Source organism: Thamnophis elegans, chromosome 8 (genome assembly GCF_009769535.1).
Source record: "Thamnophis elegans isolate rThaEle1 chromosome 8, rThaEle1.pri, whole genome shotgun sequence".
Classification (NCBI taxonomy): Eukaryota; Metazoa; Chordata; class Lepidosauria; order Squamata; family Colubridae; genus Thamnophis; species Thamnophis elegans.
The window spans coordinates 61075635-61097495 of record NC_045548.1 but is presented as its reverse complement, the minus strand read 5'-3'; the positions used below and the strand labels follow the sequence as shown (position 1 = coordinate 61097495).

At 35.3% G+C, this 21861-nt stretch overlaps 1 protein-coding gene across 1 annotated transcript in view; it reads left to right on the top strand.

Annotated features, from left to right (window-relative positions):
* CSMD3 (CUB and Sushi multiple domains 3) overlaps positions 1 to 21861 on the top strand; it is a 791530-nt gene that overhangs the window by 593259 nt on the left and 176410 nt on the right. The window contains 4 exon segments of the mRNA XM_032222292.1: positions 3631 to 3769; positions 10125 to 10312; positions 11739 to 11933; positions 18311 to 18427. Coding sequence (XP_032078183.1) covers positions 3631 to 3769; positions 10125 to 10312; positions 11739 to 11933; positions 18311 to 18427 — 639 coding nt within the window.

Below are 21861 nucleotides of genomic sequence, written 5' to 3'. Positions count from 1 at the left end.
CAAGGAAGGAAGCAGTCAAACATTTTGCTGCCTTTTGTTGGTGAAACACTCAGTGTAAATTGTTGTACTCCCATAGAATATTCCTCCACATCTTACCAGAGGTTTCTTGGGGGAAAATCACCACTGTAACATCATATATTCATGATGGCGACCTTATGGCACACAAATACATCTCTCCAGGCACGCCAGCTGTTGCCCATTGCTCTCCCGGGTTCTGGTGTGCAGATGTGCATTGGCCAACTGGTCTTTGTGTGTGTGGGAGCACCAGAAACCAAAAGAGCAGCTCCCTGGCACACATGCGTGGCACTGGGAACCTCAGCTTCTGGTTGCCAACTGGTCTTTGCTGGAAGATCAGGTGACTGGTGCACATGAGCAGCGGGGAGCTGCTCTTCCAGTTTATGGTGCTCCCACACCTGTGCACTCCAATTTTGGCACTCAGTGCTGAAAAGGTTCGCTAACACTACCATATATTATAACTACATTATGTTACATTTAACTTGTGGTAGTAAAATAGTTAATTATCCAGTGCTTTAACTGATTTTATTATGACTTGTTTCTAATTAACCTAGCAACCCAATAACTTAATATTATAGAATGTTTTAAAATATGGTTGACTTTCTAAGGTTAAGCAGTTCTATCGCATTAGAGTTAACTGTATGTTTTTAACAGCAGTCTTTAAGGTCTTTGAACACAAAAACAGAAATATTTTATTTTAGGAAGAGAAACCTAGACCTTGGAGTGTAATCTTTTGCATATCTACTCAGAATTAAACCTTGTTTAAATTGGATTTCCCAATAAGTGTGAATGGCAAAGGCTGGAATGTATGGGAACCTATTCCTAAACACAATGACACCACCATGATATTACATGTGTATTGACATCACAATGCAAACACCATTTAACATACATTGTTCACAATATTTTATATATATATATAAGTATGTCCAGGTCTGTGTTTGCATTGTGGCATCATCTAACTGTGTCTATGCTGTAATCCATGATTATTATTATTACACATACAGAATGTAAAATCACAGTTGCTGGATCTTGAGCTAGTTTTGGCCTTCAAATGCATCATGTTCTTCCCAACAATTTGTGCCGCCTTTTGTAATTGACCAATGGAAATTTTGCACTTGACTGATGGTGATTTTGTCAATGCCATTGGTGTTCAAGTGGTGCTTCAGATGTTTTGGGTTTGCATTCAAGGAGCCTGTTACTATAGGTACTATCTTTGCCTACATTTGTCAAAGTTGTTATACTTCTATTTGCAGTGCTTTGTATTTTGTTACCTTTTCCAGTTTTTTCTTTTCTATTCTGTTGTTTCCAGGTATTGCCACGTCTGAAGTTTTTCATGTTTCTTATTGACGATTTAAAGTCTGATGTTATGTGGCTGGTCTGTTTGAATTCTAAAGTCCCAGAGCACATTAGCTTCTTCATTTTCTATTACTTTATTTATTTTTTTGATTCCGCCAGTTCTCGCTGGCAGGCAAGCAGTATGTTTTACAGATATTCCTATGAACCATTAATGTTCCATTCCATTGTTAGTCTGAGTTATATTCTTGCAATAGCTTGTTAGATGGTCTATAGTTCCTTCAGCTTCTTTGCAAAAGAAGTATTTTCTGTCAGTTTCTGTCTTCTCAGTTCTGGCTTTGTATGCATTTGTTCATAAGGCTTTGCCTTGTACAGCCCCTCTGTCTGTCTCTTTCTTCATTTTCCTATTCTTAACCATTGCCAGGTCTTATTGTTATCTGTTTGGCCTGCTAGGATTTTATGCTGTGTTTTGTTTTTTAGTGCACTAGGCATATACTCTGCCTTGCCAGATCCTTTTCCCAATCTTATTAATTTTATACTAGACCAGTTTGGCCTCTCCCATGTTCAGTTATGTTTTCATCTTGTAGTAATTTCTATGCATTTTCTTCTTCAATATCCTTCAGCTATTTCTTCCACTGACAATGGATTTTAAACTCTTCTTCACTCTTATGATGTATTTCTCTTATAACCTTTTTCTTGACTTCAGTGCCTTTAATTCAGTGGTGGGTTTCAAAAATTGTTCGAACCTACTCTGTGGGTGTGGCCTCCTTTGTGGGAGTGGCTTGCTGCCCATGTGATCAGATGGGAGTGGCTTGCCACCCATGTGACCGAATATGAAGATGCCAACGACACTTATCAGAACCACCTTAAATTACCTCACACACAGCACTGGCATGCATAAGAATATGATGTAAACTTGTTTTTTAAAAGGCATCTTTGGTTTGCGTTAAAACAACTTCAACACACACAACGTTCTGATTGCCCCACAAACGCAGTAGTCATCCTTACCTTTCACAGAGGCACTGAGTTTTATAAATATGAGCATGATAGTGTTTAATAATCATATCCAAAGACCAGTGATGGGTTTCAAAAATTTTTGGAACCTCTTCTGTAGGTGTGGCCTGCTTTCCGGGTCCACTGGTGGAACCTCTTCTAACCGGTTCGGTAATTTGACGAACGGGTTCTACCGAATAGGTGCGAACTGGTAGGAACCCACCTCTGCTTTAATTTTGCCAGCTTGAAGGATAACCCAGCTATTTGTGATAATTTTCATCCAGTCTCTTGATGTTATTTCCATAGGCATCTTGATTCATTCAGTTTTCACTATTTTTCCCCTATTGATGATGTGGGTGGCACATTGTCTAGTCCAAATTCCTGTGTTTATTAACGATTCTGTTTCAGAATCCATTTTTTCCATTAAGCTTGAGGTTATGCATGTAAAGGAGGGAAGGTAGCCTGGCAGATGCTTTTCATATTTAACAATTTAACTTGTTCAGTATTGTTGACAAAGGAATCCGAGCAATAACAAACAATAGTGATGATGATGACTTATCTTAAAGATTCCTCTTTTGATACTAACCTCTGCTAGTTTATCAGCATTGGATTATAAAATGTGTCTTCCTTTTGTAATTGTAAAAGTAAACAGATAGTTGCATAAATCATGTTTTCATAAATGGGCTCCCCTCTGGCAAATAATAATAATTTCATATGTGAATTATTCATGGATCTGTTTATCCATACAACTAATAAGAAAAATGTAGAGCATAAAACATATGGGGAAGGACATACAGAACAACAAGAAGAGAAACATACAAATCCAATATTGTATAACAATAAAGATATACATGTTTTCAAAATTTGTTGCAACTACAGCTTCTAGGAGTTTTAGTTATATAACAAAATTATGTTAGTGGTAAACTCTGCCTTAATATGCAATGTCATTCTTATGTTTGCTGTCAAATGTACTTTTTTGCATCTTGCTCCTAACCTATCTTTACAATATTTATAGCCATTATTAAATGCTAGCTCTTTTTCTATGATTCAATATTCACATGGTTTATTCAGAGTAGCACTTTCCAAACAAAAGTTAAGGCAACAAAAAGGTAGCTCAAAAGCTTGACTGTATCCTTAGGAAGTACTCCCTTCCTATTTCTTTGACCAGAATGCCTTTTAATTTAGAGGTACTACAAATAGAATAAATTAGCTTGGTTTTTTTGTACAATCCAAATATATGTTTTCTTTTACTTTGCTTATTGTTCATTCTTTATGCTTTAGGATGCAATTTCCTTTTTTTACATTCTTTGTTTAATTCATTCACAGCACCTTGTGGAGGCAATCTGACGGGATCATCGGGTTTTATTCTTTCGCCAAATTTCCCACATCCTTATCCCCATAGCAGAGACTGTGACTGGACTATTACTGTTAATAATGACTATGTAATATCATTAGCTTTTATCAGGTAAGTACATGCTTAGTAAAATTTCAATAATATTCTTATTGAAGATTTCTTTGTTTTCCCCTGAAGGGTGCTTTTCCAAAAGGCAACTTGACTTTCTTTGATTTTCCTTTAAGACATTTTGCTTCTCATCCAAGAACTCCAGAACTGAAGAAGCTTCTTGGGTGAGAAGCAAATTATCTTCAAGGAAAAACAAATAAAATCCAGTTGCCTTTTTAAAAAACTCTTCTGGGACAACTATGAACCTGGATGACTAAGAATCTTCATAGACATAAAGCTGTTGTAATGGCCAACATCAGATATTATACATTTTGGATATTTTTTATAGTTTAAAAGTAACATAATAGGTTTTATGGCCCTCCAGTGGCCAGCAGAGCTGGCAGCAGATTCGGACAGTGAGAAGGTTGGAGAGGAACATGAGCCAGTCCTGGAGTCTGGGGAAGGCTTTGATGAGGGATCTCTGTCAGAGACAGGGATCTCTGTCAGAGACAGAGAGGCGACTCTATGCCAGTTATCAGCTGCCTTCAAAGTCAGACATCAGTGAGGCAGATGAACAGCTGGAGCCTGTTCCCAGTGTGTGCATGCACAGAGTTGCCAGACAAAGGGAACAGCTAAAGAACAGGGGTTGACTTGGGAGTAAGGCCACAGGTGGATGGTGAATGGCTCCTCCCATAGGGAATAAAAGAGGAGAGAGAGGGGAGGGGAGCTTGCAGGAGATAATTAGTTTGCTTAATTGGTTCGTGACTCTCTAAGACTCCTTGCCACGTTTTGCAGATATTGGCCTGGCAGCTCTTCAAGCTAGATAAGGTCTGTGACTGTAAATCCTCTCTTGAAAGACTGTTGGAATTGAATGAGAAGAATTCACAGTAAATTAATAAAAGGGTTTTTTGTCAGGACAAGGAGTTTGCTTCATGCTCTTGGGAAGCCTAGATTAGAACAACCATGTCCTGGATGACTGAGAATCTGCATAGACATTTGTTTTATTTAGTTTTATTTAGTTTGATTAGTAAGCCTGATAAGGTAACCACTTTTCAAATTCAAGGACTGTTAGTTTCCAAAGTAACATATTTAATAAGGTTATTATAAAATTTTGTTTCAGTTATTATCAATACAACTATTGAGATATTTGCTCGAAAAATTGACTCCTTTGACTTCAGAACTTAGAGAATGATTGTATCATCGTATTTAATTTCTACCCTGTTCGTTTGTCAACTATTTCTAGGCAGCCTAAAAATTCATCGATAGCAATAAATCTAAGCCTCAAAATTAAAGCTTTTCTGCTATTCTATATATCCTAGTATGAATATTTATTGCTCCATCAATACTAAATATCTATAGCAAGGCAAAAATGAATAGCCTAGAACACAACTATATCAACTGGGGAAAAGTATTTGTGTTATTTATTTGTTTACTTAAACATTATTTCATTGCTTATTATATTTCTTGTCTGCCCTTTAGTTTAAATTCCCTGAGCAATATCCAATTAAAAGAATAAGGCAATACAATTAATGTGCCCAGAAATAATACAGGAAATGAATTATGCCAATCAATAAAAGCCAGCCAAGTCATTAAAAAAATAGAATTGAACAGCTATTATAAGAATGTTAGGTATCTTGGGAAAACCTTTAAACCAAAAAGATGCCAAAACTGACACTTGATGATTTGCCTGTTTAGAGAATTTAAGACATTTTATATGTGAAATATTACTTGTAAATATATTGTGTTGTTGTTTTGCTGAAGACTTGGGGGAATTTGAAAGATTTAGATCTAAGACTGTTAGAAGAGTGGCATTGGGCACTCATTTGCTTTCCAGAAGTTCCTTAATTATACTATGAGTTTAGAAGATATCCATCTGCTTGTTTAGTCTATGAAGATGTAGCACAAAGAAAAAAATATCTAATGAACAATAATCTACAAAAAAAAACCCCATCTGTTATTAGAGAAGTGGTGAATTCATGGAAATTGACTTCAGTTAATCTGGATTCCTATTTATTTATTTGTTTGTTTGTTTGTTTGTTTGTTTAATATTTGTTTGTTTGTTTTTGTCAAACATGTATTAGACAACACATATATGTGTAAACATGATTTTGGATACATGAAATGGATACAAATAAAAAGAAACATTCGGACAGGGACAATAGGCACATTGGTGTGCTTATGCACATCCATTACCTCTTAGGAATGGGGTGAGGTCGACAGTAGACAGTCTGAGGTTGAAGTTTTAGGGGTTTGAGGAAGAAACCACAGAGTCCTCAATGGCTTCACTCAGCCCTTTGGATCTATGTGTTCTGGGTTTTCTACTATTAGGCAAGTTTAAAGAGTAAAGGAATCAAGGTTAATGACCTCTTTACTTATACTGCAACAGGAAACATAGATTTCTACACTTCTAAGAAACTATAGTGTCAACTGGTAAGTTTGAAAGAAGAACATAGCCTTAAACAGAAGCATGGTGCCAGGTATAAGGGTGGGTATAATCAATAAATTAAATAAAATCAATCACCTAGTTAATAAGTGCTACCTTTCTTGTGGGAAGCAAAACAGGTTAGCCTTACTACTATAAATGGGATTAGGATTATGAGGGGTTTTATTTGTTTTGTTTTGTTTTTATTCTTAAAAATGTTACTTGGTAAAATTATCCCTTCTCTCTTATGCTAATTAGTAATTATTTATGTAATATAGTTTTATTTGTAAAACAGATTTAGTGAAAGAAGACATATTTACTATTTGTAGTTTTAGGAGTGAATTGGATCAGCCAGATTCCTGAGAAACCTTCTCCCTTGTTGTCTTATGAAGTGCATCCCTAGTGTGAATACAGAATTCATGCTTCTGGTTTTGTCTCTTATATAATAATTTTAGTGTAATCTTGCCTTCCAGTATCCAATATTATGCTGCAGAAATTGTAGTTGATAATTGTTGTTGCATAAAAACTAAGAAACACATTGAGATTGAATACAGGTAATCCTCCCTTTAGACAATACATTACAATAGCAGGGTTGGAAGGGACCTTGGAGGTCTTCTAGTCCAACCACCTGCCTAGGCAGGAAACCCTATACTGTTTCAGATAAATGGCTATCCAACATCTCTTTAAAGACTTCCAGTGCTGGGGCAGTCACAACTTCTAGAGGCAAGCTGTTCCACTGATTAATTGTTCTAACTATCAGGAAATTTCTCCTCAGTTCTAAGTTGCTTTTCTCCTTGATTAGTTTCTACCCATTGCTTCTTGTTCTACCCTCAGGTGCCTTGGAGAATAGTTTGACTCCCTCTTCTTTGTGGCAACCCCTAAGATATTGGAACATTGCTATCATGTTTACCATAGTTCTTCTTTTCATTAAACTAGACATACCCAGTTCCTGTAACTGTTCTTCATATGTTTTAGTTTCCAATCCCCTAATCATCTTTGTTGCTCTTCTTTGCACTCTTTCTAGAATCTCCACATTTTTTTTTACATTGTGGCGACCAAAACTAGCTGCAGTATTCCAAATGTGGCCTTACCAAGACATTATAAAGTGGTATTAACACTTCACATGATCTTGATTCTATCTCACTGTTTATGCAGCCTAGAAATGTGTTGGCTTTTTTGGCAGCTGCTGCACACTGCTGGCTCATATTTAAATGGTTGTCCACTAGGACTCCAAGATCCCTCTCACAGTTACTACTATTGAGCATGGTCCCACCTGTACTGTACCTGTGTATTTCGTTTTTCTTGCCTAAATGTAGAACCTTACTCTTTTCACCATTGAATTATGATCCTAATTGAGCCCAGAATTTCAGATGCTAAGCAAGACAGTTGTTAAGTGAATCATTGCAGTTATTAAGCTAATAACACAGTTGTTAAATGAATCTGGCTTCCCCTTGACTTTGTTTGTCAGAAGGTAAACTTAGACTTTATTGTCACTTTTAAAGTAGACTATTTGCATACATTAAAATGAAATTTCATTGCATACAGCTCTCAAAGGGTCACCACCTCCAATATACACTACATTAACATAAATAAATAAATAAACAAACAAACAAACAAACAAATACAATATTATGCATATACCCATATGTTATATGACACAAAAAAACAACACTGTCTAGTTCGGATGTATACATGTTCATGGCGAGAAAAACAAATTTTGCAAGTTTACCAGATGGATGACATAGGGAACAAAGCTGTTACAGGATCTAGTAGTCCTGCTGTAGGTACAATGAAAACTCCTCCCAGAGGGAACCAACAAAAACAGACCATGAAGTGGGCATGTGAAGTCTCTAACATTGCTTCAAGCTCTAGGCACACAGTGCTTATAAGCAGTATTCTGAATAACTGGAAGCGAGCTTCCTATAATCTTCTCGGCTGTCCTTACCACTCTCTGTATGGACTTTCTATCTGAGGCACTGCTGCCACCAAATCGTGATGCAGTTTGTTAAAATGTTCTCAATTGCGCCTCTGTAAAAAGTGACTAGGACAGGAGAAAGATGTGCTTTCCTCATCCGATGCAGGAAATGCAGATGCAATGGGATCACACAACCCCAGGATATTGCAACGGTTATAAAGGCAGGCCAATTGGCAAGCAGGGGTGACTTTTGATTATATGATCATGGGGATGCTGCAAGAGCTATGTGTGAAAAACGGTTGCAAGTCACTTTTCAAGGCCATTGTAACTTTGTAAATCAATGGCTGTATGTCAAGAACTATCTGTACCATGTTGCATATCGTATGGAATGAGAAGCTGCTGGTGTCTGTTCCTTGCGGGCAATGATACCGGAAATAGATAGGGCAATATAGACTGAAATGAATGCCATGCTGAACAGGAACAGGTGAATAGGAAGGCAACAATATGAATCACACTGAGTATTTATGATGTTACATAATCCATTTCATAAAGGTTTAATGCAGACAATCTGTATCTTTGGCTCCTCTACTAAAATAGGTTTATAGCTTTTGGAAAAGATAAATGTATGAAATTAAAGGGAAATGTCATCATCAGATTAAGAGTCCATTTTATAAACCACATATTTACATACCACCCAGGCTTAGGTGAACAATGCTGTTTTTGTTATTAAATGTTTTTTGTTCAAATTCTCAGAGATAGTCCAGGATCTAAAACAAAGTTGGAGATCAAACAAAACAAATCTATTAACTATAGTTCCTTTTCGGATCTACAAAGGGTGAAAAGGATAATGTATTTTTGAAAGGAAAAAAAAAGCCATCAAAAGGACACCTCAAATTATATGATGGAGGAGAAATGAAATGATGATGATTAAAATGATGCCCCAAAAGGCATAAATTTGTAAGAAAGAAAGAAAAACTAATCATATTTTAATTTTCTATTTGATGCTTTAAATATTACTTTTCTACTCTCCAAAAAAAAACCAAAAAAAAAAAAAAAAACCAATCAAACACATTTTTCGGGGAGGAAAACCACTTTTCTATGCCAACATTCAAAGGAAAATATCTAGATATTTATTCATTACATATCTGTACTTTCCTTTGGGAGATAAATAATGGAGATAGCATAGAATAAAAGAGTTGGACGGGACCTTGGAGGTCTTCTAGTCCAACCCCCTGCTTAGGCAGGAAACCCTACACCACTTCAGACAAATGGTTATCCAACATCTTCTTAAAAATTTCCAGTGTTGGAGCATTCACAACTTTGAAGGCAAGTTAATTAATTGTTCCCATTAATTGTTCTCACTGTCAAGAAATTTCTCCTTAGTTCTAAGTTGCTTCTCTCCTTGATTAGTTTCCATCCATTGCTTCTTGTCCTATGCTCTTGTGCTTTGGAGAACAGCTTGACTCCCTCTTCTTTGTGGCAGCCCCTAAGATATTGTAACACTACTATCCTGTCTACCCTAGTCCTTCTTTTCATTAAACTAGACATACCCAGTTCCTGCACCTATTCTTCATCTGTTTTAGCCTCCAATTATTTTTGTTGATCTTCTCTGCCCTCTTTCTAGAGTCTCAGATAAATTATCCTTCTCAAGATTTTCTCATAGTTAAACCTCCAACTAGTATTCAAAAGATTATCTGAATGATAAACATCCTATTTATAAATAAAAGAATAAAAACTAACAAACATTTTTAATATAATTTCAGAGCAACTTGAGAGTTCTTTCCTTATTAAGATATCCAAGCAAATATAAGGTTGCTGCAGATTTGACATTTAGAAGACAATAATTATATCTAATAGTTTGAATTCATGTTTATAGTTACACTAAAAATAGAACCAATAACAATGGTGAATACTTTAGACTTAAGTATTTAGTATACTTGAGACTTATTTCCATAATGCCAGTGGTCTATACAAATTATTGCACAAGCAATATTGTTTACCTAATGTGATATGTTTATTTTATTTTTTAAAATATTTTACAGCTTCAGCATAGAACCAAATTATGACTTTCTCTACATCTATGATGGGCCAGACAGCAATAGCCCATTAATTGGAAGTTTTCAAGATAGCAAATTGCCAGAGAGAATAGAAAGCAGTTCAAACTCAATGCATCTGGCTTTTCGAAGTGATGGATCTGTTAGTTTTACTGGGTTCCATTTGGAATATAAAGGTAAATAACTGTAACTCTGTTGTTAATGTGGGTCATAGATGTTGAAATAGTTGGTTCAACATTAACTCCTTTACAGTTACTATTTGCATTAAGTCAAGCATCAAGTCATTTTGCTTATCTACCTTTTTTAAAAAAATTACCTTATTTGTGACTTGTTTAATTCTTATTTTATAATAAATGATTGCTTACTTACATTATTTACTTATGGTACTTAAATTAAATGATTATAAGCAGTCCTCAAGATAGGACAAATTGAGGCTAGAATGATGGTCATAAATTATTGTGGTCATTAAGTAGGTCACCACCTGACTGTGCACTATTTTATGAACACTATATGAATGCAGTAGTTATTAAGCAAATCTGTTTTACCCAATCAACATTTTTTTGCCTGTAAACCAAACATAAACAGTGGAAAAAAACAAACTAGGCAAAAAATTATGATCATAGGACCATAGGAATCTGTAAATGATTATAAATATGAGCCAATGCCTAAATACTGAAAAAACAAAAGATCATATGGTTACAGCCATTGGAACTCCGAAACTAATTTATAAGCACTTTTTGTGGGTCTGTTGTAACTTCTTTAAGCAAGTAGTTGTAAGGCAAGGATTAACCTGTTTCACCAAAAATAAGATCCAACCAGAAAATAAGCCTTAGCATGATTTTTCAGGATGCTTATAACATAAGCCTTATCCAAAAAGTAATCCCCAGTTAAGTTTGTCAGCCAGATGGATGCATTTAGTACAGTGTTTCCCTGAAAATAAGAACTAACTGGAAAATAAACCTTAAATGTGTCTTTTGGAGTAAGCATTAATATAAGACCTGGTCTTTTTTTGGGAAACACTGTACTTATAAAAAAGCTCTTTGATTTTTAAAACATCATAGTGTGGTGACATCCTCAGGACCTTACTGTTTTTGGTATTATGACAAAAGCATATCATAGTATTGTGCGGCAAATTCTGGTTCTTGTGTGCAGTCTGCAGCCTCAAAACACAGATAGAAAAGAGACCTAAATTAAACTGCCACAGCACTGCTTTCATCAGTTTGAGCTTTATACTGTTCCACAGTATAAGGCTTTTCCGTTAGAAGTCACAGGGAAAAAAATGGTGGGAAAGAAAAAGAATGAAACACTCTATGCTTTATAAAAATTTTGATAACTTTGTGTTGTTTTACGTTTAAAGCAAAATTAGTGGTGAGAGAAAAGGAAGTCATTAGAACATCTTAATCTTGTTTAAGGGACAAGGGAAACATCTTTCTTTGCAAAGATTACTTTGGATTACCTGATGGCATAACATGTACTTTGAAAAAAGAAATGATGCTAATTTTGCTGGGTGTCTTGTATGGGTTTATTTTAAAAACTCAGTACATCAAATTAAATGTGGTGTTGTAACAGCAGTTTTGTCTTTTCCCTCTGCTCAAATTAAAGCCAAGTTACGTGAGTCTTGCTTTGATCCTGGGAATATCATGAATGGTACAAGACTTGGAATGGATTACAAACTGGGATCAACAGTCACATATTATTGTGATGCTGGCTATGTTCTTCAAGGCTACTCTACACTTACTTGTATCATGGGAGATGATGGAAGACCTGGATGGAACAGAGCCTTACCTACTTGCCATGGTAAGATTTTGAGAAGAATTTTATTATTAGTTCGTTCACTCACTCACTCACTCACTCACTCACCCACCCACCCACCCACCCATCCATTCATCCATCCATCCATTCATGATGGTGATGCTTTTATGAGTGCATGATGAAATGTATGACTTACAATTCACACGAAGTATTGTTTTTCTGCTTTATTTGTTATTTTCACATGCTGGTATGTTTTGCATCAGAGTGATTCTTATGAATACCACACCAAAGTATTCTTCTCCTGTTTTCCACTCAGTCATCTGGAATGCTGTCTCAAACAAACAGAACACGGATGGGACAGAGGGATGGGAGAGCAGGAGAATAACTGTGGATATTCTCTGCAAAAACATTAGCAACCCTGATGTTAGATGAAAGTCAGTGTTCTCACTGGAATTCAGACTATTACATCACAAAACACTCTAAAAGCTGGTCATCCAATAGAACTAGGCCTCAATTTTACATTTAATCTGAGAATTTTTACTAGATAACACTTGGAGTGGTCAGTTGTCAGAACTTTACTATCATGAGAAGTTGGAAGAAATGGATTTTGTATTGTGCCGTCTTTTCAACATGCTGCCCACAATGATTACTTGAACACTAAAATTAATTCATTATACATCAGAACTCAAAAAATCATTACATACCATTTCATTTCATTGTATTCAAATAGATTGAGGTTCTGAAACGACCATAGTTAGGTATTATATCTTTGTTAGCAGACACATATTTTGTTCAGTTAGAATGGTTGGATTTTCTGAAATAAGGTTAGTTGGGACACAAATCAGTGGCAAACCATGAATACTATCAGCACCTGTTGGTATCCATTCAAACATTTTTATAAATCTAAGTATATTTTAGGCAGGAAACCTTTATGAAGCTCAGATTAAAATCATTTATCTCAATGGTTGCTGTGATTAATTTTGGAAACAAATAGTTGGATTGAAAGCTTTAAAGCTCCCTTGCAAAAGAACCTTTTTATTTTCTTTTACTCATATTGTTTGGATTAGATTCCTTTTTAAATTACATTTAAGGTATGGGCTGAGATTTTAAAAAGGCCTTTAAACCCTTATTTTTCTTTGGACCTTTATGAAGGAAGCATTTTTATTTTCACAGCATTGCTTACCGATATAAATTATGTTGGTGTAGGAATTACACATTTTTTAATTTAAAATTTTCAAATTACGCTATTGATGGTCGTTTGTACTGTGCTGTGATTTGTATTGCTCTTCTTACAGAGCAAAAATATTCCTATTAAATAAAAACAAGTGTGTCTGGTTAATTTATCACAAGAGGTCAGCAATTATTTCTAGCTCTGGGCAATATTGAACATATATTGATTTGGCTTCTATGGCCCCCTCTGATGGCTTTTCCTTGGAAGATGAGAAAGGCTAAATGATACCAATGAAACTACTGCATCCGGGAAGCCATGGTCTAATACAAATATTGAACTCTCTCAAAAAGCCTGGTTCAAATGTCCACACCAATTTCTTTGGCAAAAGTCATGAGCTCTTGGAGACTGTCAGGTTTAAGAATTAAATATCAAGGGATACTGCCAGACCAAACTGAGAATAATAAAAGGAAGACTAAGGGAAATGTGGGATGAGGCAAACTCTAATTTAGAAAGCTTTCTATATTTGCTTTCTGGAGGAAAAAGAACTAATCCTGGAATTGTTTTTTGCAGGTTTGCCTTATATGCTAAAGATCAATTCAATTGATTTACTAGGGCCTCTGAATCTTGACCTGACTCTTTGTTATATAGCACTTAGCAATACCACTTAGACTTAATACTACTTCATAGTGCAAACATCTCTAAGGCCTTTAGATAATTTAGAGAGTCAGCAAAATGGCTCAGGGTCCTCATTTTACAAAACTCAGAAGAAGAATAAATGGAGTCAACCTTGAGCAGGTCAGAATCGAACTCCTGACAGTAAGCAGTGAGAAGTCAGTTAGTTTTTAGTATGCATTCTAACTTCTGCACCACAACTCATATACTATGCCTCATTTTCAGGGATTACAATACAATTAGCCATTTCCCTGCTATCTTGGCCTCGGGTTTGATTATACTTGCCTTATTCCCATTTCATGAAGTATTTCAGATTTCAATAGAAGATAATATAGTATGTTTAGCTCAGGGTTGAACTGTGGAGTCCTTGGTTGCAGTCTCAGCTTGAGTGTTTGACTGCAGAGTGCAAACAACAACCAAGAAAGAACCACGAATGTCACATCTCTCATATTTCCTTGGTCTTTGTGTATGTGGCTATACACAAAGCAAGATAGGCATGTCCTTTTACAGAAGTGTTAAAACTTGATCATCCATCATCTTTTAGCATTTTGGTAGGATTAAATAAGATTTTGGCATTTGTGCATATTTTACAAGGGTTGATGTTGTTGCTGTCTGCTTCTAAGCAAATTTGTAAGCCTGTGACTTATGTGCTGTGACATTCTGGTGCCACTGAACTTGTATTTTTATGTAAGTACCTGACATTTTACTTCTGAACACAAAGAGTAGGTTTCCACATGGCAGAATTGCCCTGATTAAATGAGCAGGACATAAGATACTGCTGAATTGCAAAAGAATCCAGGTAATGATGTATGATTCTAGACACGAATCAATGTCTAGAATCATAGACATTGATTCTAGATAGAAAGGTAGGTAGGTAGGTAGGTAGGTAGGTAGGTAGGTAGGTAGGTAGGTAGGTAGGTAGGTAGATAGATAGATAGATAGATAGATAGATAGATAGATAGATAGATAGATACTTACTTTGAATCCTCATGACCCATAAATTGTACAGTAAACCAAATACTGATTGACTTCATCAATTCAATATCCTACCATAAAGTTTTGAAAAAAATGTATTTCCTTCTAAATTAAACTAGGGGCGGGGGGAATGAAACATGCACTTTAAACCTTTATCCACTTTGCCTGTAGCTAATGTCCTTATTTTATATGTCCTTGAAGCCTTTTTCATAAGAAAGTAACGCAAAGGAAGTCCATAGGCTCATTCTATCATGAATGAATGCAAATATTAACAAATTAAATACACTGAATTATTTGGCATTTCATGATAGCTGTTAAAAACAAAATAATTAAGGTTTGCACATTATATTTTTCACATAGGACAAAAGATAACATGTAATTTCTTTGTCAGTATCATCAAGTGTACTTACTTTCAATCACACTATATAAGTTTTACTTTTCATGGAACTTTTATTTATTGTTTATAAGTTAGTACTTTATTGCTCAGTGTGGTGGAAAACCCATTTCATGCTAAGAAGAATTTACATCATTTTGCAATTCTTGCCGAGTCCAAAGGCAAAAAGCCTATACATTTTTCTTCCTTTTTTAATATTAAGTCTACCATTTGTTATTTATTTTTGGGAAAGAAGAAGAATTATCTCTGAGAGACTACCACTCACAAGTGGCTGACAAGTATTTATTCTTGCAAATATGTACAAAACACAAAGTATTCCTCATTAGACATAAAAATATATAACTGTAAGCTGCAGAGTATTTGCAGTTGCTAGTAATATGTTTATAGCCTGCATTCTTAGGCAGAAAATATTATAAATATGAAGAACAACTCTTCATCCAAGAGACAATTATATATTGTCATTGTAAAGAATATGTTTTATATGAAGTTACAATTATTGCCAATCCAAGTCAGATCAAAGTTATTTGATATACTGTGTTTCCCCAAAAATAAGACAGTGTCTTATTTTCTTTTGACCCCCAAAATAAGCATTTGGCCTTATTTTCAGGGAGGTCTTATTATTTTTGCAGTGCAGGAGATGACTAGTGTGGTCACCACATGGCTGCTATTGTGTTAAAATATTTTCAGGGAGGGTTTATTTTCGAAGGAGGGCTTATTTTTGAGGGAGGGCTTATTTTAGTGCATGCGCTCAAAAGTCTGATTGGGCTTATTATCTGGGGAGGTCTTATTTTCAGAGAAACAGGGTACTCTTGATTTTTTTCCACATCAAGAAATAACCCAGCTTTTTTTTAGAAATACTAAATTTGCTGACTTCTTTTGAGTATAGTTAATTTGCAAAACAGACCATATTAATTTACCATCATAGCTTATCTTTTCCCAAATAATAACTGCAACAGTAACCGCCAACTGTATATATTAAGATAAGAATGAGAGAAATATGCTTACAAAAATGGTTTCTATAGACTCCTTTCATTCTTCCTTGTTCAGTTTGTCTGAACCAAAGCATTTGTGTTGCAGCATTTGCACAAAAATGCAAACTTTTGGTATACAAAATTATTAAAAGTGTAAAAAGTGCATAACTGATGCATCTACCTGGATATGTAGGTGCATTCTATCAAATTGTTTTGTCCCACTTCCTTTAGAGTTTAATGGATGAGTTAAGTGATGGGGGTGAATAAATGTTTGCTTGTGGCACTACAATGATGTAGAGCAGGGGTCTCCAAACTTGATAACTTTATGACTTGTGGACTTCAACTCCCAGAATTTCTCATGACTGGCTTAAAGTTACCAATTTGGAGAGCCAAATTTATAAATTTATAAATTTATAGATAAAATATTTCTTTAGTTCACTCTTCTGCTCACAAGAGGAACAACAACTACTACAAAATCACCTTTTCCCAGATTTACAGAAAGCAAATAATCTTTTAATGTGGGATAAAAGATAATCTGTATGTAACATAATGGAATATAGAACACTGAATTAACAAATGTGCAAATATATTTATTTAATACATTTAAAAACTAAAAGGCTATTTATTTCAAGATGTTTTAAAGAATAATGTTACTGGGGGACAATTTGCATAGATCTGTACTTTGGGGTCATAATAAAATATTGTACCATCTATGCTGGCAAAACCTCTCTGCTGCAGTTAGAAATAAAATAAGTATTATGCTAAAATATTCCTGAGCTCAACTTTATTTGAAATTGATACTTTCACAAAAGACTGAGCTGCTAGATAATGTAATTAAAGCTTTATTATTGTTCAATTTTATTGCAAATTCCATATGTAATTTGACACAAATAACTGCTTTGACGCTGTGTTGAAAAATATAATATAATTTGCATATCAAATTTACTTTATTTAAAAATGTGTGCTTATGAAAATGCTTTCTTAGTTTTCTTCCTCATTTTACACTTTATATAAATGACCTTGTATGTATCTAAATTCTGAACATTTTATTTAATAGGTATTTAGTAATGGATATTAGAAGAAAATAAATCAATATTTAGTCTTGTGCGTTCCACAATCTGAATTTCAAATCCACTGATTTCTAGTGTTATAGCACTATAACTTTTAAAGAACAAAGAACTGCAGTGTGTTATATATTAGATATACACTCTTTATAAGATTTGATAGAAATAAATTCTATTGGAACAATTTGAATGAATAAACACTGCTGATAAGTACTCCATATGTGTTCATTCAAATTCATGGGATGGAATTCATTTGCACTCAAGTAGGCCTTAGATTATGTAATGCAACTTCCTGGTCTTTATCCTGCCTCTTCACCTCTCTACCCTGTCTCTCCATAGACCCCCAGAATTTGCTCTAGACAGATAGACAGTCCCCCAGAGCAGGGGTCTCCAAGCTTGGCAATTTTACGACTTGTGGACTTCAACTTCCAGAATCTCTAGAATTCCCATTCCTTCTGGCTATTGAGTTGAAAAGATAAAGTAATTGTCCTCTCATTCTGGTAGCTGAAACTTCTTCCAGTGACAGCAACATGATTTTACTCTTTGTTGTTATCAAAAGAACAGGTAGTTACTATATAAGTTGTGAGTTTGTTCAGGAATTATTGAAAATACATAAAGCATTAGAGAACTTTATGAAGTGCAATATAATACAATACAATATTTGGTATATTATTATTGGTATGTTATTTTATACCCATTTTTTTTAATATGAAAAAAAATATGATTAAAACAGTGAGATGAAATTCAAGGAACCCACATATTTTTTTTAATACGACCTTAAACATTAGGAGAAAATATTTTATATACAGAATATAAATACATATCTCAAGAGGAAGTTGAAAGAATCAGGTTTTTTAACTACTTGTCATGTGATATACAAATATATGTGCCTCGGGTTTTGTCGTTTGCCTCTACTGCCTGTCCTATTCCTTTGAATGACATATTTTTCACAGAAGCATTTCATAAAATAAATACAGCACAGCCCACACTAAAGCTGTGAGACATCTTAACCCTTTGAGCAGCAGCTTCTGATAGTTTGATGATATCATGAAATATTTAATCCATTGATTTAATCCATTGATTTATTTTTGAAGGTAAAGTTTATTTATTTTGCTTATTTATTGATTCTACTTTTTCCTACCATATTGTGAAATAAATTGTCTTTTGCTTTGTAGCACCTTGTGGAATACGTTCCACGGGTTCTGAAGGAACGGTTTTATCGCCAAACTACCCTAAAAACTATAGCATAGGACATAACTGCATTTACTCAATTGCAGTTCCTAAAGAATTTGGTAAGTAGCAGGTTTTTTTTAATTTTATATGTATTGTATTGAACCACATCGCAGTTAAAAATCCTATATATATTCTTTAACCTTATGCTTATTTTGTGGAGAAACCTATATGATACATCTGAAACCTTCATTAAAACATATAACTCCTAGATTAGATTACAGCTATCAATTTGTTATCTAGACAAATTATTTCACTTTCCTAGTAAGAAGAATATTTCCTCTGACAGTTGTGTCTTCAGAGGTTTTGGAGTTCCAGAAAGCTGGTTGTGACCAATGCATTGCTATCAACTTTAAATAATATATTTTCATAGCATATATTTATAAACACAAAGCAAATTGTAAATTCAAATTGCTAAGAATTGGAGCTATGTTGAATTTTTCAATGTGTGTTATTCTAATGATCAAGCCAACAGTTATTTATTTTGTAAATGACAAAATAGCTAATGTATATGCTACTGAAAAAAAAATGCTACTATTAAATATGGCCTCTCACATATTTGATTAACTGGCTTATATCAAAGTAAATTCATATATCCTAAGAATATCTTCAACAGCAATCTTGGCTTTGAAATGTGGGCAAAATGGGATGATTGTTTTTACTTGCATGCAGTATATGCAAAATTGCTCATCAAATCACACCCATCATTATGAAAACATTGACAGTAGCCGAGGATATTCTGATATCTCCTTCTAGTTAAGTCCTGCATTTGGTGACATTTTTTGTGGAATTTCTTTGTAGTTTTGCTGGTAGAAATATGCTGATGGATATTGTCATTATCCTCTTCTTCTTTTCAATTTTATAATCAAGTCTTTGTCCCTAACTGCGGATTTCTAAAGGTTGTATCCCCTATCCACTGAAGCTAGGTTAGCCCAAACAAGTTGAATGACTGAGTAATAATTCAGAGGCAGACATTCTGGAAGTTTGAACAATGAAAAAAAGTTTTAAATATATATTTGATGAGGGGTGAAATCCAGCAGGTTCTGACAGGTTCCGGAGAACCAGTAATAGAAATTTTGAATAATTTGGAGAACTGCCAAATACCACCACTGACTGGCCTCAGAGTGGGGTGAGAATGGGGATTTTGTAGTATCCTTCTCCTGAGGTGGGGAGGAAATGGGGATTTTGCAGTATCCTTCCCCTGAAGTGGGGAAGGAATGGGGATTTTGCAGTATCCTTCCCCTGGAGTGGGGAAGGAATGGGGATTTTGCAGTATCCTTCCACTGGAGTGGGGAAGGAATGGGGATTTTGCAGTATCCTTCCACTGGAGTGGCGAGAGAATGGGGATTTTGCAGCATCCTTCCCCTGGAGTAGGGAGGGAATGGACATTTTGCAATATCCTTCCTCCAGGAGTGAAGAGGGAATCGGGATTTTTCAGTATCCTTCCCCTGCCATGCCCACCAAGCCATGACTACAGAACCGGTAGTAAAAAAAAAATCGAATTTTACCACTGGTTTGATGCTTCCCCTTTTCCTTTGTGTGTACATGTACAGTTTATAGGGATGGACCTGTGTACTAAAAGATTTGCCTTTCAGTATGTTCTCTCAGAGTAATCTTTTAAAAGATATAAGGCATTTCAGAAAAATCAAATTAAAATTCATGGTAGACCATTTTTTATGAGCAAAATGTGAATGCAACAATATATCAGAGTGTTAAAATGTTTTTATATAGAATATTCTGCAGGAAAATTTACATACAATAGAAGATACGAAAATTGTTTAGATATATTAAAATATAATAGAAATTGTGCCTTCAAAGAAGCAAGTGTTGTGTATTAGTGGGGTGGTAGGTATGTATCTATGTTTTATTTCAAACTAAGGGATATACAGTACATAAAATAATGAGTTTTGCATTCATGTCTTTTTCTGTTTCTGATTTTTCTTCCTTGTTTTTCTTCAGTTCTGCCTCTGCCTCATTTATCTTTATTTCTGGAGATTTTCTTGATCCTTTTTGTCTTTGATTACATTGATGCTTTCTCAGAGTTTTGTCAACCTTCACGTAACTATGGAGTTACTTTAATTCAGTGCAAATGCTTTGTTTGATAAGCTGATTTCTTATTCTTTGGGTTTCTCTTTTGGATTTTTTTCTATTTTCCAATTCCTTTTTCTTTAAACTATTTCTGTTCCTTATGTGCATTTTGCACATAACCTTATGAAAAGTATTTTAGAATGTAATCCATATATCTTACTTTAGTTGTGACATAATATTCACAGTTAGATATGACTTTTGCAGAAAGTATCTGTGGAATGCTGCTATCCTAAGCTTTTTTTTTTTTTTTTTGTAATGGCTATGTATATTTTGTTAGTTTAAATTACTCTTTCGATCTCTGAATCCTGTCGCACAATGTCTTTACTCAAATACTGCTTATTAAATGACACTATCTGTAAATTAATGCTAATGCGTTTGAAGTTTCTTCTTCATAATCCTCAGAAATTTAGCACTGTTTATGGATTTCTGTTCTGATCCCCATCGTCCCACACCAACACACTCCAAGCCAAAGATACTTTACGGAATTTATTAACAGACAGACAGGTCCTTGGCAGCAATCCAACACAGATAAGCCTCGGCAGCAATCCAGCCTTCCAGGCTCACAGTACTGTTCTCCAACATTAGTTCATGCGTTGACTTCTGCAAAAGGGGCGTGTGCACAAGCATTCCTTTTATAGTCTGGAGAGGAGCCTAATTACCAGCAGCTGAGTGCAATTACCTCATGTAACTGCGCAACTGTTCCTTACGCCTATTAGCTCTCCGGTGCCGGGCATCCAGGAACAACTCACTGCTAATGTCAGGATCACACTCCCTTGTCTCCTCCCCACTGGTCCAAGGCTCAGGCGCCTCCTGGTGTTCAACCAGCCTCTCTGTGCCCTGCTTGGAGTCGGAACCCTGTCCAGGGTCCTCCACATCCTCCAGAGACGACTCATAGGGCCCCTCGCTGTCGGAGTCTGGTGGCAGCTCCAACGGCTCCTGCTGGGCCACAACAGATTTCATATGGATAAAACTTCATTTCCAGCAAGTTGATATTAAGTCAGTGAGACTCTCTTATTATTAGAGATGGCCCCTGTGTACTGCTTTTCAGCTCATGCTTCCACTAGGCCAGTTCCATGCCAATTTTGTTAGCATTGCAGTTTGACACCCATACAATATTTTAATGAATTTCGTGGAGTGAGGAATGGAAAATATTCACTGTAAGTTACTGCAAGACTGATCTGGCATCTTAAATATCGAAATGCTTTTTAGGGTTCTGATGCAAAGGTTAGCTCTTTTAGGAATCGTTTTTTCCAGCTGCCCCCTCCCTCCAAAAATATTTTGCAAGAAACTCACACAAATATACGTTTCTAACAACATGCATTCATTTGGTCTATATAACAAACAAATGAATGACCCATTGGGCTCCCCGTATCAAAACAACTTACCTTATGTGCAGTCAGAATCTGGA